Source organism: Cupressus sempervirens, chromosome 7, assembly GCF_028749045.1.
Source record: "Cupressus sempervirens isolate cs-2001-9-10 chromosome 7, ASM2874904v1, whole genome shotgun sequence".
NCBI classification, from domain to species: Eukaryota; Viridiplantae; Streptophyta; class Pinopsida; order Cupressales; family Cupressaceae; genus Cupressus; species Cupressus sempervirens.
The window spans coordinates 868,608,069-868,625,715 of record NC_143124.1 but is presented as its reverse complement, the minus strand read 5'-3'; the positions used below and the strand labels follow the sequence as shown (position 1 = coordinate 868,625,715).

Sequence of the window (17,647 nt, the reverse complement as noted above, 5' to 3'; positions counted from 1 at the left end):
TTCAACATTGTTCACTTATCAGAACTACATAACCTGGGGTTACTGTGGAAAACTCAATTCCTATTGTTGAGATTTATTACCTCACTCGGATTAAAATAAAGATGAAGAACATATATTCATTTGTATTAATTATGAATTTTATGAATATATATATAACTTCCTGTACACCGATGGCATATATTTAAACGTAGCATTTAAATAATGTTAAATATTACTAAACTGTGCTTAGTGAGTGGTATTATTAAAGCTGCGGTGAAGTGGCATATCATTGTTATAAAGCGGTGTATTTGTGGTGTGGGGCACGCACCATGGGTGACTTGCCTACCACATGGAGGGTCACATCCACTCATGGTTCATGCCCCCACCCTTTTATCCTATATATATATATATATCCGCCTATTTTTTGGATCATCGAACACTTTGAGTTACCAGTCTTCTACGTCTTGGTTACTAATCGACAGCCTTCATTCATAATATAAAATTGCAAATATATTTTATATTATGCAGCCTCCCTTCACTGGCAAAGACAGAATTTGAAGCAGTCCTTGGTCAGTATTTAAATTGACAGTATAAGACATATATTATATGTGGAATAAATCTACTGTCATATTGATGTTAGAGCGCACATCATATTCAAGCCTTTGAGTTGTTAACTCAGGTCATTGATACATCTTCTGCTGTCAAGTACAGTACATTGTTTATATTAGAAATTATATTATAAATCAGAGATGAGTCACAAGTTGGCTTAGGGTAAGAAATTGATTATATTATCATATATATTGGTAGCAAGAATATATATAAAATCAAAGGGCTTAAGAATCCTAGTTTGAAATTTAGTGAAGTTAATTGAATTAATCTGATCATCAAATTTAACAGCTATTAACAGCCGAACTACCAGTAGGAACTGGGAACCTAATTTAAACAAAATCAAAATCAGAGAACATAATCACTTGGCTTGGATAAGCCTAAACTGCTTTCAGTTTGTCGAGGGTTAGAAAACAAAATGTTGTAAACAGGACATCGTGAAAGCAATGATAGCTCCAAAGAATGAATGCAAAAATATACAGAGCTAGCTTTAAACAATATTAAAAATTGAAATAACTAAATGACCATATGGATTAACAACTTATATAGGATGATAAATTCCCAATTAGATGTGTAAATCCTACTTTGGCAAAACTCAAAACTGCATTTAGAACCTTTGTCTATATCATAGATGCTATGGGTACTAAATATAATGACAGTTGCCATAACTCAGTAAAGCTTGTATCTAGACCAGCAGAGTCAAAAGAAATTCAAATTTGAGTGGAGTGGTGAACTAGAACTGCACATGTGATATACCTATTTAAAGAATCCTGGCCAAAGTGGCATGTCACTTACCGAGCGTATGTCCATTCATAAGACCCAGCTACGCCTCTTAGTCAGTGAAGTCATAGGAGATAGAAGTTAACCTAGTGCATTACCAACTAGATTAGTGTAAAACCTAAACACTATAGAAGTTGTGAAAACCAACTTCACAGATCGCTAAGACCACCTGCATGCAAATAACCTGCTGAAAAGAAACCAAAGAAGGAAAGGTAGGGCTTAGAGAATCTCAACAAAGTGAGAGAAAATATATTCCAACAATGAAAAATGAAATTGCTGTACAAAAATACACTAGGAGAGTTTGTTTATAAAGGCCTCTAGGAAGCTTCTAGAATGGACTAGAAAGCACTAGGAGATAAGCATGACAACTAAGCATATATCCACAAAAGGTGGATTATCCTCCACGTAGGCGAGAGGATAAGTATGACAAGGTAGGTGCAAACTCCCGTGTTGTCAACAAGTCAACACGTAAAAGTATGCTAACTCCTAAGTATGAAACTAATAAATAATGCATTTATCTAAGTAAACTTAAGTAAATTGTAAATAATAATAATTTACACTAACACCCCCCTTAATTGCAACTTAGGGGAATGCTCTTAAGCTCACAAAACCTAAGATGAAATGCAGAATGGGCCCCGGCAACTAGGCCAAGAAAGGTACCCATGTACAAATGCAAAGAAAATGCAACCTCTGAAAATGGGGAAAGAGGGAAAACCTCATGGGAAAAACCCTCCCCCAAAAAAAGGTAAGTACAAACATGCTGAAAAAACATGAAGGAAGGAAGACCTCAACAAGACCCCCCAAGGACAACTTCCGTAACCCCAAGCATAGACCACAACTGAAGATAGCGTGGCGATGCAAAAGGTTTGGTGAAGATGTCAACAACCTACACGTCAGTGGGAATGTACTCCAAAGAGATAACACCATCCTAGATCAGCTGACGAATAAAGTGCATATGTAGCTCAATGTGTTTAGTGCGTTGATGCTCCACCGGATTGCAGGTAATGTGAATAGCACTTTGATTATCACACCACATAACAGTAAGACGATCAGGAGGAAAACCAAACTCAGTCATCAATTGCCAAAGCCATAAAATCTCCTAACTAGCAAGCACTGCTGCTAGATACTCAGCCTCTATAGATGAAAGTGCGCAAGCATGCTGCTTCTTGCACGACCATGTGATAGGACCAGAGCCAAGACAAAAAACAAAGCCAGAAGTAGACTTCCGATCATCGACATCACCGGCCCAATCTGAGTCAGTGTAGCCAACAATGTGAGGAGTCCCTAACGTGTAATGAATGTCATACATAAGTGTGCCCTAGATGTATCTCAAAATGCGCTTGGCAGCTTCCCAATGACTCTCATGAGGCTCCTGGGAAAACCAAGAGACAAGACCAACTACAAAGGAGAGATCAGGATGAGTGTGCATCAAGTACAACAAGTTGCCAACCAACTGCCGGTACAAAGTCGCATCCACTGAAAGCGAAGAGCAGGAGGTAGACAAGGTGAAACCCAATTGAAAAGGTGTTGGAGCCGGCTTGCAACCAAGCATGTCAAAGCGGCAAAGCATGTCAAGAGCATACTTCTGCTGATAAACAAAAATCCCAGTAGAGGATTGAACAATCTGGAGACCAAGAAAATAATGTAACAGGCCAAGATCAGTCATCTCAAACTGGTCCATCAATGCACGCTGAACATCTTGAAGCATAGAGGATGAGCTACCCGTGAGGATAAGATCATCAACATATAGGACAAGGATCAAAACCTCAGCTCCAAGACGCTGCATTACATTGTAGGATCGGAATGGCAATAGGTGAAGCCTGTTGAAAGCAAAAAGGAGTTCATCTTCTCATACCAAGCCCAAGGGGCCTGTTTGAGACCATACAATGAGTGTCAAAGTTTGCAAACCAAGGAGGAATCTTGCACAAATCTCGAAGGCTGCTCCATGTAAATTTCCTCTGTGAGATCACTGTGCAGGAAGGCACTCTTCACATCCATCTGAAAAATAGGTCATCCCTGTGAAGCTGCGAGAGATAAGACAAGGCAAATAGAGTTCATCTTGGCGACAGGGGCAAATGTCTTGGTGTAGTCAATACCCTCGACCTGCAAAAAACCCTTCGCAACAAGACGAGCCTTGTGCTTCTCAATCAAACCATCAGCAACAAACTTAGTACGATATATCCATTTGCATCGCACTAGCTTTCTTCCCTTAGGAAGAGTACAAAAATCCCGAGTATGATTCTTCATCAAAGAAAAATACTCCTCCATGGCACGATCCCACTCTAAATGTCCTATTGCTGCTGCAAATGTCTGAGGATCATCACAAATAGCATGACTGAGAAGACTAGAACCCATAGTGTGAGATCGAGTGTGACAAGAAGTGGAAGGGTCACCAACTAGAGATCCTGCAACCTCAACTGTAGCCCAAGCCCATTTAGGCATCTGCGGAGGATCCTATGGCGGAGGTGAATGGGGATCACCAAGATCATCATCCTCATCATCTGAAAAAGAGACTGGAAGAGATGAGGGAGTAGTGGTAAGTGAAGGAGGCAGGGTATGGACTGCAGGAAGGCTCTCATCAAACTGGACATCCCATCGAAATAAGACCTCTCTAGAATCAAGATCAAACAACCTATAAGCCTTAACATCCCCATAGTAGCCAAAAAAAATGAGGGGTGGGCTCTTCTACTCCATTGCTTTCCTCTGAGCATCAGGTACAAATGCCCACACTGCACTATCAAAAACTCAGAATGAAGATACATTAGGCTTGACATGAGACCAAGCCTCCTCAGGAGTCATATGTCGAACTGCCTTGTGAGGCATCCAATTCTGAATATAGTTGGCACAATTGACTACCTCTACCCAAAAACACGAATCCATGGACCTAGACTGAATCATACAATTAGCCATCTCCCGAAGTGTTCTGTTCTTTCACTCGGCCACACCATTCTGCTGAGGGGTGTAGGGCATTGAAAACTGATGTTGAAGACCATGTTCAGAGCAAAAATCCCTGAAAGCTTGGTTCACGTACTCCCCCTCATTATCTATGTGAATCCGCCAAATAGAAAGACCAGACTGCTTCTCCACAAATGTCTTGAAGACTCGAAATGAATCAAAGACATCGAACTTGTACTTCAAAAAGTACACCCATGTGCATCTGGAGAAGTCATCAATGAATGTAAGCACATATCTGGCACCCGAAAAAGGAGTGGGAAATGACATGAGGTCACTATTAATCAACTCCAAAGGCGCCAAAGCACGAGTGGATCGTCCATATGGAAAAAAAATCCTTATGTTGCTTGCTAAGTGCACAACCCTAAAAAACACCATCTATATAGGAAATCTGAGGAAGCCCAAGAACAAGTGCCTGTGTGCTCATCTGCTGAAGATATCTATAATTGACATGGCCCAAACGCTCATGCCAAAGTCTACTTACTGAATCTACATGTGCAACAAGACATGAACCTGTGTCATCAAAAGACTCAAATCCATCAAATCTATAGAGGTGAGATGCAGAGTCAACACTCCCAGTAGCCACAATCATCTCAGAATCATGTAAGTCCCAGATAACCACATCATGTGGTGAGAACTCAACTGTCTTACCAAAGCCAGAGTGGCAAATCTAATAAATGGACAATAGGTTCGTCGAAATGTCAAGGACAAAAAGAACATCCTATAGAGAACCCCCAGCTAATGCAACGGAACCAGAACCCATAACGGAAAGATGTGATGAGTTCCCAACTGCAATCTGTGGACTAGCACAAGGAGCAAGTGAGGTGACCAGCTTCAAAGTGTTTGTCATATGGCGAGTGGCGCTGGAATCAAGAATCCAGGTAGGCCCAGAAGTTATAGCTCGAGCACTAAGAGCGTGAACTTTCCCTACAGGGGGGAATGTTGACTTAGGAGCTGAAATGTGATGCTCCTACATGGCTTCCTCTAAAGCCTCCAAACGCTTCCAACACCTACAAATGGGATGTCCATCCTTGCCACAAAAACTGGAGGTCTCACTTGATTCTTCTTGGTCTTGGAGGTAGACTCAGTAGACTTCGAAGAATCTTTACCCTTGGAAGGGTTAGTTGGAATTGTAGAATCAGTTTTCGGTGTATCTTTCTTCGATTTGGCTTTCTTTTTTTATTTCCCCTTAGAAGACTGAGCAACCAATGCTTGGCTGGAAGAGCCATAGGCATCCACCTGTTGGATCTTTGCCTATTCCCGTGTCAACCAATCACAAAATGTCTCAAAAGAAGGCATCTGATGTCTGTTACCTAAGGCATCTATAGTGGAGTAGAAAGTAGACGAGAAGATCTGATACTATCCTCGCAACTTTGAGAGTATCAAAAAGATACACTCATCATCTGTTTTGTTTTTCCCACATCCTTGCAAAACTGTACGCAGAGATTTAAACTTCATCAAGAAGTCCTCAATGGTGGGAAAGCTGGTAGGTGTCAAAGAAGTCAACTCTGCATCAAGTTGGAGTGCCTGGAATTCATTCACTGTGCCAAACAAGTTGCGAAAATTGGTACAGATAGCCCAAGGAGTGGTCAAACCATCCAGGTAAAACAAGAGACTATCTGAGATGTTCAGTGCAATCAATCCCATGGCTTCATCCATTTTGTTTTTGTGCTGAAGAACCTCAAAAGGGCACTACAGAATAGGTTGGTACTCATCTAGACATGACCATAAGCCTCGTGACATGAGAAGCCTAGTCATTTGTGCTTTCCAGGTGTGATAGTTGTGTAGCGCTAGCTGGGTCACAGAAGGATCTAACATTGAGAGAAGAAGACAGAAGCAGAAGGGTCTATTCTGAAGTAAATTACAGAAAAGAAAATACTCCCCCTACAATGTCTAAAGATATCCCTCAAATACCAAAGAAACAACTATAGAAAGTACAAAAATTGAAAAAAGAACTTGGATTCCAAATGCAGAGAGGGAGGAAACAGAAGCCTCTACTTCAACGCCAAAAATGGGAGCTCAAATAGACTTGAAACGAAATGAAACTAGCATCATCATCTCTGTCTCAGAACCAACTTTCTGGCGCTTCTTTCGGATCGAAAAAAGAACTCCGTCTGCTCAAGTTATGGCCAAAAAACCAATTGCTACTCCAAAATCAAGCTCTCTAGAAAATTAGTCACTGGAAAAAATTTGATGCTCGTACGACCGTCAATTGACTGTCGCCTAAAAAAAATCCGACTACCAGAATGCTGACATCAATAGCCGGAAAGTCGAAAGATGACATCAACAGGGGGCCGGGAAGATGACGTAAGTAGGACTGAAAATGGCGTCACTACACGGAAAAGTGACATCAGCACCGGTTTGATGACATAAGCAGTGCAGTTTGTGATGTCAGCACAGGCAAGTGTGGTGGGGTGGCTGGTTGCAGTGGCGGTGGCAGATCTAGGTGGCGCCACTGCTGTCAGCGGCGGCCGGGCCAGGCGGACGTGGCCGGAGGGCGGTGGTAGGGAGCGGGTTGCGCCATGGCTGCATGGCCAGTGTTGGTTGAGCACGGGCTGTGCTCCAACGGCGTTGGGGTGGTTGGTGGGTGACCGCCAGGCGGAGCAGCCTGTGCAGCCGGTTTTTTGAATTTTTTGAATTTTTTTGTAAAATCTCGTTCATACAGCCCTCCGAGAGGCCCAAAAAAATTTCTCTGAAGCTACAGTGTCCAAAATTTGAAAATTTTATATGAATTCTGACTGTACCAGGTCTTCTGAGTGCAATGGCAACATTCGTTTTGAAAATTTTATAGGAATTCTAACTGTATCAGATCTTTTGAGTGCAATGGCAATGTCCGTTTTAGCCCAAAGTGCCCCCAAAAATGCACTTCCTCCCGATTGAAGAAAAAACCTTGAACAAGCTAGGGTTTGTATCTCTGAATCGCGGCTTCAAAAATCTTCAAATCAGGAAGCAGCAAGGATGCTTTGATACCATGTAGAAGTTGTGAAAACCAACTTCACAGATCGCCAAGACCACCTGCATGCAAATAACCTGCTGAAGAGAAACCAAAGAAGGAGAGGTAGGGCTTGGAGAATCTCAACGAAGTGAGAGAAAATATATTCCAACAATGAAAAATGAAATTGCTATACAAAAATACACTAGGAGAGCCTGTTTATAAAGGCCTCTAAGAAGCTTTTAGAAAGCGCTAGGAGATAAGCATGACAACCAAGCATACATCCACAAAAGGTGGATTATCCTCCACGTAGACGAGAGGATATGTATGACAAGGTAGGTGCAAACTCCTGTGTTGTCAACAAGTCAACACATAAAAGTATGCTAACTCCTAGGTATGAAACTAATAAATAATGCATTTATTTATGTAAACTTAAGTAAAGTGTAAATAATAATAATTTACACTAACAAACACCAGAGCTTAGATTGCAATAGATCCATCAGGAGTTACACCCTAGAGCAGGGCAAGGCCATTCTCCAATTGGAGATGTACAAGGAATCATTTGGTTCGTGTTTAGAGGTAAAGTGCCTCAATGATGCTCCTCCTCTCTTGCAGATGGTCAGACAGATTTGGAAACATATCAACATGTTTCAAAACTGTAACAGGTTTCTTATCCTTCCTTCGGTACTTGTTTTGCTTTTAGCTATCAAAAGTGTTAAGTTAAAAGTAGGTTTCAATTTTTAATTTCTTATAAGTTACTTGCTACAATATGAAATGTTGTACATTAGAAGTCGATCAGTTCTTGTACTTACTCTCTTTTCTAAAAAACAAATTGCTATCTATGTAGATTTGATCTACATCATGTGCTGTTGGGTGTTCCTACTCTTCCCTCATAGAAATCCACAATCATGATTGGTGAAGGGAGCTATAAACATTGGAGTCCATTTGAATACTAGTGAAGAAGATATAAAAAAATTATTTCCAACTCCACCAACCATATCTAGTGAACCTGAGATTGTTCATTACTATGCTGAAACTGATGACTTCAATGCACGAATCAAAAAACAAATTAAAGAAATTGTTGACGATGTAAACAAAATAGATGACTCTCATTTGATCTTTGACAGGAGACTCACAATTAGTGCCTACCATTTTGAAATTGCTGAAGATGCCTGCGTAAGTAGTTAATCAAAAATGAATAATCATGTTATAACAACATTTTTTGAGTAGACAATCTCAATTCCTCAAGGCACAGGAGGTTAGGAAGAAAGAACTAGATGACTTAAAAGCCACAAAGAAACAATATATGGTAGATAAAATGGTAGTACATATTGTGGCACAAGAACTGGAGCAAGAAAAAAATAAAAAGGAGATAGTGTGCATAAAAAAGAGAAGGTGAAGGTTGCAAAGTAGAGGTAAAGATTTTTTTTCAAACAGAGTAAGAAGATGTACAAAAGAAAAAGGAGAGGAAGGAGAAAGAAGTGAAGAGGGCCTAACAAGCTCTACAATGAGAAAGACACTTTAGCTCTCCACTCAACGCATTAATTGATAATCATGCATTATTACAGGAAATGCTCAATATAAATATTCCCAGATTCTCTACTGTATTGAATTCTTCTCCAGTCAACCAGTCCCAAGTTACATGCACTTAAGTTTTCTAGTTCCATCTCTATATCTAACCCCAACAGCTCCACTACCAGAGAATGTCCCACTCATTGCTGCCCCTTCTAGCACTACAACATCAGCTATGGCTCATTGACACAATCCTTTCCAGTTTGGCATGATTGACAGAGATGATCACTTTCCAATATATTTTTTTGATAGTTGCAACTCCTATACAATTCGGTAATACATAAGAGAGGTAGGTTGTTTTTTGGTTTGGTAGATTCTATGGAATTTAAAGGCAATAAAGAGTATGTAATTAATATAGAGAAGTTATATATCTCTGATCAAAGAGTATCTATTAAACAAAACACTCCTGATTCTTTACAAATTAAGAATTAATTAATAATTCTATTGGTATGTTGTACGTTAAATAATAAAAGTTGATCAGTTATTGTACATACTCTCTTTTCAAAACAAAAAGTATTGTAAAAGATTATTGTTGCTATCTATGTAGATTTGGTTTACATCAAGTAATGTTGGGTATTTGTTCTCGCAGAGTGGGTGCATTTTACATTTTCGTTGTCTAAGAAAGAGTTTTTTCACTTTTTTTCTTAATGGGGTGAATGCTTTTGACCCGGAGCTGTGACATTTTTACTTGGGACTACTACAGAGATATTTGACCTAGCTTTTGTTCAACCATAAGTACTCCATTCCACAACCAACAAGGTTTCTTTTGTACTCTACAGACAACTTTTTAAACTGGTTTTTGGCAGCATATCTGAGCCTGAACGTAGACTATATTATAAGTTCTCATATAATATTACATATATTTTTGTTTCAGCAATCTCTTCTATTGACAAGCAAATTTTGGATTGTATTATGTATCGGATGTCTCATAAGTGGCTCTTAATCTCCTCTAATGAGAACATTTAATGTTTATAATTTATTCTTAAAAGGTATACACAGCTAATGTTTTGTATAGGCAGATTGTAATTACCAAATTATTTTACAATTTCAAACCTTTATGATCTGGTTTCTATGTCGGATGATTAAATAAAAATTAGCTTTTACATATTTGTGCTCTGCTGGACATCTCTTGAGGGCTTGAAGACAAGTTGGTAGCATGCCCCAAGTTGGAAACTATATTCCTAGCATGTCTCTTGTTTGAGGTAGTCCAGGAGCATTCAGGGCCCATCATAAATTCTGAAGATGGACATAGAAAAAACATACCAGATTCCAGGAATAAACTCCCTATCAAACTCACAAAGAAAACCAAAAAATAAGAATGAAAATGGCTGCTTTGGAAGCTTACCAGAAAGATGCCAGAGAGCAGAATCATTCATAGCCTTGCAATCTGCTAAGTTTGCAACACGCAAATGACGATAAGCTCCCAAATATGCCATCCATTCTGCGTCAACAAAGGTTTCTCCCTTCAAGTTTACCTCCTCTATGCTCTGTTGAAAAGCCCTGCAAAGAAAGACAATGAAGCATAAAAACATTAAGTCAATTTTTAAAAAATAATCAGAAAATTGCATTGACTCTAAACTTCAATAAAATCAGTGTATTGAAATAATTGTACTGAAATGATCACTTGCATATATTATAGACAATAATAAAAGCAACATATTAAATCTATTTTACATAAATGAAAACCTACTGGTCACTAACTTAATGTCGCCTTTCAAAAATACTGAAAAGAAAAAATACAGAAAGCCATAAAAAATGCCTACTCAAGAAGAGATGGCGTAAGCAAGCGCTTCTTTAATAGACAGTGGAAAAGGGGGCCTGCTAGATGATGTGACATTCTTTCCAAAGTCCGCCTCTGTCGCCGCCATACCTCCACCGTTCCCTTACTCTTAGAGGCTTCAGCAATACACATCTGCACTAATCGGCCATGGCCTCTATTTTCATCATATTCGATCCCTTCAGTTATTTCCATTTTCCTGCTAATGTTCACAATATCACAAAACCAAATTAGCAACAAGCACACAATTTATCACTCATTAAATACTGTAGACTCCATTAACTGATCTAATCGATCACTCAATCTAAAACCCTGAATATTTAATATTTGTACAATTCAGCGGTGCTAATGAGTGATAATTCAGCGGTGCTAATGAGTGATAAATCAGCTGCTTAAGTTGCTTCCAATTATTGTTCTCTAACTAAACCCAAAAAACCAACTTAGACAACACACTCCAAATAAATGTCACATTAAATATTGAACATAATTGACGAATATCATTACATCTGCATCCTCATTATTGAATCCTTGACCAGGAATTGAAATTTCAAAATCGTCTATCAAAAAACCTGCACATGTTTTACGCCTTTTACTGTTATTTTTTCAGGCAGGCAAATAACAAATACTCAAACCACACATATACCTGCAGACCTAGTACTTATCCGTATTAAATAAATAGATCTCAGTACTAGCCTTGTTAAGGTGCCTTTTTGTAAATTAACTAAGAATGCAAAAAAAAATACAGAACAGCAAGACGCATAAACACAGTAGTTTATCGTGGTTCACCACAAATCGTGGCTACATCCACACTGAGAGCAGAGGAATTATATTGATGAGAAACAAATAAGTTTACAATACATGCCATCAGCATTTATAGATCACAAATGATCAGCTGAAGAGACAAAATAAAAAGGAGGGAAAAACACACGTGTCTGTTGGCCTTCACTATTCAACAATCTCCCACCTGAAGACAACAGATACACTAGCTGATCATCCATTCCCCTGCTCTACATGCTGACCTACTTCTTTTTAACAAGGCCAAGAGAAGTCTTGGCACATTCGACCTTCTCCTTGGCAACAACCTTCGTCAACATGTCCGCCGGATTGATCTTGGTATCAATTTTGGCAACCTTTAGTTTTCCTTCTTCTACCACATAGCGAACATAGTGAGCATGCTTGTCAATATGTTTGAAGCATCACTGAGAGGAATGATTGTGAGCCATAAAAATTGCACTCTGACTATCTGAAAATAAAACATAATCATCTTGTTGCCAATGTAGATCACTGAATAAGCGTTGCAACCAAATCATCTCTCTAGCCCCTTCGAAAAGAGCCAAGTATTCGGCTTCAGCAAAAGAAAGTGCAACACAATGTTGCAGTCTTGAGGCCCAACTAATGGCAGCCCCGGCAAATATGAAAGCATAACCAGTAGTTGACCTGCATTTTTCTCGATCTCCGGCAAGATCCGAATCACTAAATCCTTGCAGTTGAACATGATTTCTACCAAAACACAACACAATATCCACTTCACTGAGGCTTCCCGAGATTGCTCATGAATCTGCTAACTACTCCCATTGCATGAGCAATGTCAGGACGTGTAGAAACCATAGTGTACATTAAGCTACCTTCCACTGATTTGTAAAGAACATTATGCATAAAATCCTTCTCATCTTGTATTTTGGGACACAAATCAGAACTTAGGCGGAAATGAGGAGCAAGAGGAATAGGAACGTGTTTAGCTTCAGCTATGCCAAACCGCTCTACAACTTTGTCAATGTATGATTTTTGTGACAAAGTCAGCACCTTTTTCTATCTATCTCTAGTGATAGTCATCCCAAGAATCTTTTTGGCCGCCCCTAAATCTTTCATGGCAAACCGAGAAGTTAACTATTTCTTTAGCTTGTTGATTATTTGAGGAGAAGTACCAGCAACTAAAATGTCATCAACATAAAGTAAAAGAATAAAAAACTCACCACTAGGAAGTCTTTTATAGTAGACGCACGGATCTGATTCACATTGGGTGGAGTTGTGTTTAGCCATGAACCGATCAAACTTAATGTACCACTGTCTTGGAGCTTGCTTGAGCCCATACAAACTCCGCTTCAACCGACAATAGAGATGTTCTTTCCCCTTTTGAACAAAGCCTTCAGGTTGTTCCATGTACAATTACTCATTGATGTCGCCATGTAGAAAAGCCGTCTTGACATCAAGTTGTTCAAGCTCAAGATCCCAAATGGCTACCAATCCCAAAACTGCCGGATTGTGGTCATTTGTACAACAGGTGAGAAAATCTCTTCAAAATCTAGGTCCTTTTTTTGGGCATACCCTTGACAACTAGCCGAGCACGGTACCTCTTTCTGCCACCATCTTCTTCTTTCACCTTATATACCCAACAGTTTTTCAGAGCTTTCCGGTTGGGTGGAAGCGGAACTAAGTCCCATGTTTTATTGGTTTTAAGAGAGTTTATCTCTTCTTCCATCACAGTCATCCACTGATTTTTATCAGTACTTCTGCAAGCATCTTGAAAATTAGTCGGCTCTACTTGATCAGAGATTAAAATCTCAGGCTTTGCCTCCTCGGAATAAAGTAGCTCGTAATCTGAATACTTCGCAAGCATCCGTCTCTACCTTGTTGATCGCCTTAAGTCTGGATTGTGTTGCTCATTCTGAGAATTACTTCTTAGCAATTCATAATCACTGCCCTTTGAAGATGTTCCCATCCTCTGTTGAATTCGATGACCAGACTTATCCATCGAATTACCAGGGTAAGATGGAGTTGGGTTTGATTCTTCAACTCCAAAATCATGATTTTCCATTGGTTTGTCATTGTTTTTCCTGTGTTCTGCTTGATGACATTGATCAAAAAACAAATCATTTTCACTACCAATCCTAGGCGTGAGTGCAGCAGATACATGTTGGAGCCCACGGGTTTGTCTTTGTCCCTGCTAGTCATTATAACCAAAGCTAGGAGCATCGACCCTTTGAGCGGCACTCTGCTTATCCCTGGCTGATTGACATATGCCGTGAGCTAAAGCTTTGAAACCACCGTTGACTGTTTGGGGATACCTAAACATCCTGCACATTGGAATCTTGAAACCAATGTAGTTCATGCTCTGTAGGAACTACTTTATCTCTGGTTTGTGAGGTATGTTCAAATAGTTCTTCATTAGGCTGCCCATGATTAACATGATAAAAATCCATGCTCGAAATAGAGGATGAGGACAAAGCAGGATTTGGTGCTAGAACAAAGGTAGAAGTGGAAATGATGGGTTGAGACTGTGACTGTGAGTTTAATGAAGAATTATTCTCATTAAATAAAGGCATAGGAATGAAATTTTCAACAACTCTTTCTTGTGGCGCTGATTGAAGAGCTGAAAACTTCATCTCATTAAAGACCACATCTCTACTTTGTACAATCTTCTTTGCAACAGGATCCCATAATCGAAATTCATACTGATCTTCACCATAGGCCATGAAGATACACTCCTGTGATTTTGAATCCAGCTTGCTCCTTTTTTCTTTAGGAACATGAACAAATGCTTGACACTCGTACACTCGAAGATGTGAGTAGGAAATCCTTCTACCCAGCCATTCCTCTTCCAGAATTCCAAAGTCCAAACGAGATGAAGGACTTCGATTAATCAAGTATAATGTTGTATTGCAGGCCTCCACCCAAAATTCTTTGCCTAAACCGGCATTAGATTGCACGCATCGAACTTTCTCAAGTATAGTTCGATTTAGTCTTTCCACTGCCCCGTTTTCTTGAGTGAAGGGCACAACTTTCACCCGTCGAATACCATGATCTGCACAAAAGTTATCAAACTCCAATGAATAGAATTCACCTCCATTATCTAATTTTAAACATTTGATTTTGTGCCCGCTCTGATTTTCAACAAAAGCTTTAAAAAATTTAAATTTTGAGAAAACTTCAGACTTTCTAGACATCATATAAACCCAAACCTTTCTAGTACAATCATCAAAAACGAAACAAAGAAATTTGCACCTCCATGAGAGGTTACCTCTGTTGGACCGAAGACATCCGAGTGTCCTAACTCCAATGGTGTTGTCTTCTTGTCATGACCATGCATCAAAAAGCTGACACGTTTTTGTTTCACATGAAGAAAATGCTCGCAAAATTCTAAATCTGCTGATTGGAGACCCGGAAGTTGCTCTCGATTAAGCATAACCTCTAACCCCTTCTTGCTTATTTGGCCTAATCTTTGATGCCAAAGTGCGGCATCGCTGTCCGCAACAGTCATCGCAGCTCCCACCTCATTATTAGTTTCTACAACATATAGATTGCCAACTTTATCCCCTGTGGCAATAATCATGGAACCCTAGGTAATTTTCCATGTGTCTGTGAGGAGTGTAAGAAAACCTTGAGCATATAACTAACTGACGGAAATCAAATTTCTTTTTAATTTGGGAACATGCCTAACATCTTGAAGCAATAATTGAGTGCCTCCTTCTATTGATAACAAAATATCACCCTTTTCTACGATTTCACAAGCCTTGTTATCACCCAAATAAACATTCCCAAATTTACCTTGTAGTTTGTGAAGGCTTCGCTGCAAGAAGATGCATGAAATGAAGCCCCAGAGTCAATTACCCCTGAATTCGAAGTTGTGTCACTTGTCGCAAGAACCAAAACACCATCACCGGGATCGTGAATGATGTTTGCTCCGCTGTCCAAAACTTTTTCTTGAGTTCTTTTATATTTTCTGCAGTCCTTTTTAACGTGACCAACCTTTCCACAAAACCAACAACCGTTTTGTCTACCTCGGGACTGCGATCTTCTAGCTGATTGTGACCTTCGGTGGTTGTTATTTCTGCCTCTATGTTGAATTCTTCCTCTATTTTCTGTACTAACCATCCTTAGCGCATCGCCGGATGAAGATTCTTTATTCGTTCTCCTCATGTCTTCATTAAGCAACGTAGAAGCCACCTCATCGTAGACCAGCTTGTTTTTGCCGATTACGGAAGTGCTAATTGCTGTTACCACACCATCCCAGCTGTCCGGTAAGGAACATAATAAGATGACCACCTTATTTTTGTCATCTTGAGGCATACCAATGGAGTGAGCTTGACATAAAAGAGTATTCAACTCATTTATGTGATTCGACATCGTTGTTCCGTCCTTCATCTTCAACTTGTAAAGCTTCTTCATGATAAAAAAAAATTTTGCAGCAGATGCCGTTTGATACATACTATGAAGTTTGTCCCATACATCCTTTGTTGATGTTTCATTGTTCACATTGAACAACACATTCGGAGATAGTGAAAGAAAAATCTCTGTCATTGCCTTCTCATCAGTTTTAGTCCAATCTTCATCTGACATGGCGGTAGGCTTCTTTGCTTTACCTTCAATTGCTATTGCAAGATCGTGCTTGACCAAAAGTGATCGCATCTGTACCTTCCACAAACTGAAATTCTTCCCCGAGAATTTCTGCACTCTTGTTTCCTCCATGACATCAGAATTTGATCACCGAAAATTGATCGCAAGCTCTGATACCAATTATAAATTAACTAAGAATACAAAAAAAAAAAATAAAGAACAACAAGATGCATAAACACAGTAGTTTATCGTGGTTCACCACAAATCGTGGCTACGTCCACACTGAGAGTAGAGGAATTATATTGATAAAAAAAGAACAAGTTTACAATACATGCCATCAACATTTATAGAGCACAAACGATCAGCTGAAGAGACAAAATAAAAAGGAGGAAAAAACAGACGTGGCCGTTGGCCTAAACCATACGAAATTGGGCAGATGATAGAGCAAACCACATTGACTAACATTACCACTAACTTCATTGAATCTCAAATATCACTACGATGATGCAGAGTTTGGCCGAGAACTACAAATCATTTCCTTAAGGACCTGCATGTTTTTATTTTTATTTGATTTCCTTCTATATTAAGTGAGGTAATCTTCCTTTACACACACCTGCAGCCCAAGCATGTAGATGTCACGCAAGGCTACAAGCCTTGTTTATGTTTGTCTCATTATCCAAATCCTAATTAATAAAATGAGAACCCTAATCAAGTTTCCCAGTATTCAGTGTTTTCAGAGAGAAGAAAAAGCTTTCATCCATGCCTCTCTGATTGTAACATGGCTACAGATCTTTCATGAAATGAAATACCTTCTGAAAATAAAACAGAGTATGATGCTCTTGAAAACCCAAAACCGATCAAATTCAGTAAAATGAACGTGTGGGCAATGAGCATTGGTGTACTTACTTTGCTTGCTTCTGGTTATGTTTCACGAAGGCCTCTGATCTCATTTCCCTGAGAAGTTGCATCTGTATCTGGGCTTTCAATGAAGCCATCGCGCTGACAAGTGAATTACCGCAAATTACGAAACTATAAATAGTATAATCTCATAAAACTGTTCAAACCAGTAAAGGGTTCCTTCTCTACTTGGTCCCCAAGTATTCCCCTTGAGATCGTCAACAAGTTCTTCTATCTGAATTTTTTTTATTTTTCTGTTTCGATCCCAGCATTATAAATTAGATTAAAGTGTTATTGTTAATATTATTATTTACTTGTAATCGGAAATTGTCTCGCACCGTTAAACCGCTGCTAATTCCGATTATCTCACGCCGTTAAACCGCTGCTAATTCCGATTATCGCACACCGTTAAACCGTTATCAGAAAATGGTTTTCATATACTGATGAATGATTTGATTTCATTTTGGATTTCCCGGTCAGACGACCCATTGTAATTCATTGGCTGTGTAGTACTACTGCCCCTCACTATAATCTGGAGAATGTGAATTAAGTGGGTGGAAAACTTAGGATGGGTATAGGCCAAGTGGTGGTGTTTGCAAAATTTTCCTTATTGTTACCATATTACTTTTGTGCATATTAGAGATACGGAGGCTGTCAATTTTCAGAATAATTTCTTGAATTGGTTTGCACAATTGTTCTTGTATACTTTTTATTTTTATCTATCAATTGATATATAGAGATTGGCAATGTTCAGAATATTATCTTGAATTGGTTTGCACAATTATTCTATGTCATTTATATAAGAGGAAAAATAAGAA

General features: G+C 39.2%; 1 protein-coding gene across 3 annotated transcripts in view; it reads right to left on the bottom strand.

The window, feature by feature from the left end:
* The window catches only part of LOC149550218 (Leucine-rich repeat (LRR) family protein), a 64,626-nt gene extending 47,512 nt beyond the window's left edge, over positions 1-17,114 (bottom strand). Inside the window, exons 1-3 of one of the 3 annotated variants that reach the window (XM_089793316.1) lie at positions 16,839-17,114; positions 10,585-10,800; positions 10,167-10,321 (exon numbers count right to left, since the gene is read on the bottom strand). In XM_089793316.1, coding sequence (XP_089649442.1) covers positions 10,167-10,321; positions 10,585-10,800; positions 16,839-16,927 — 460 coding nt within the window. In that variant the 5' untranslated portion in view covers positions 16,928-17,114. The remainder of the gene's footprint in view (positions 1-10,166; positions 10,322-10,584; positions 10,801-16,838) is intronic. The other 2 variants (XM_089793317.1, XM_089793318.1) reach the window with 2 other exon arrangements.
* Positions 17,115-17,647: the final 533 nt, after the last annotated feature.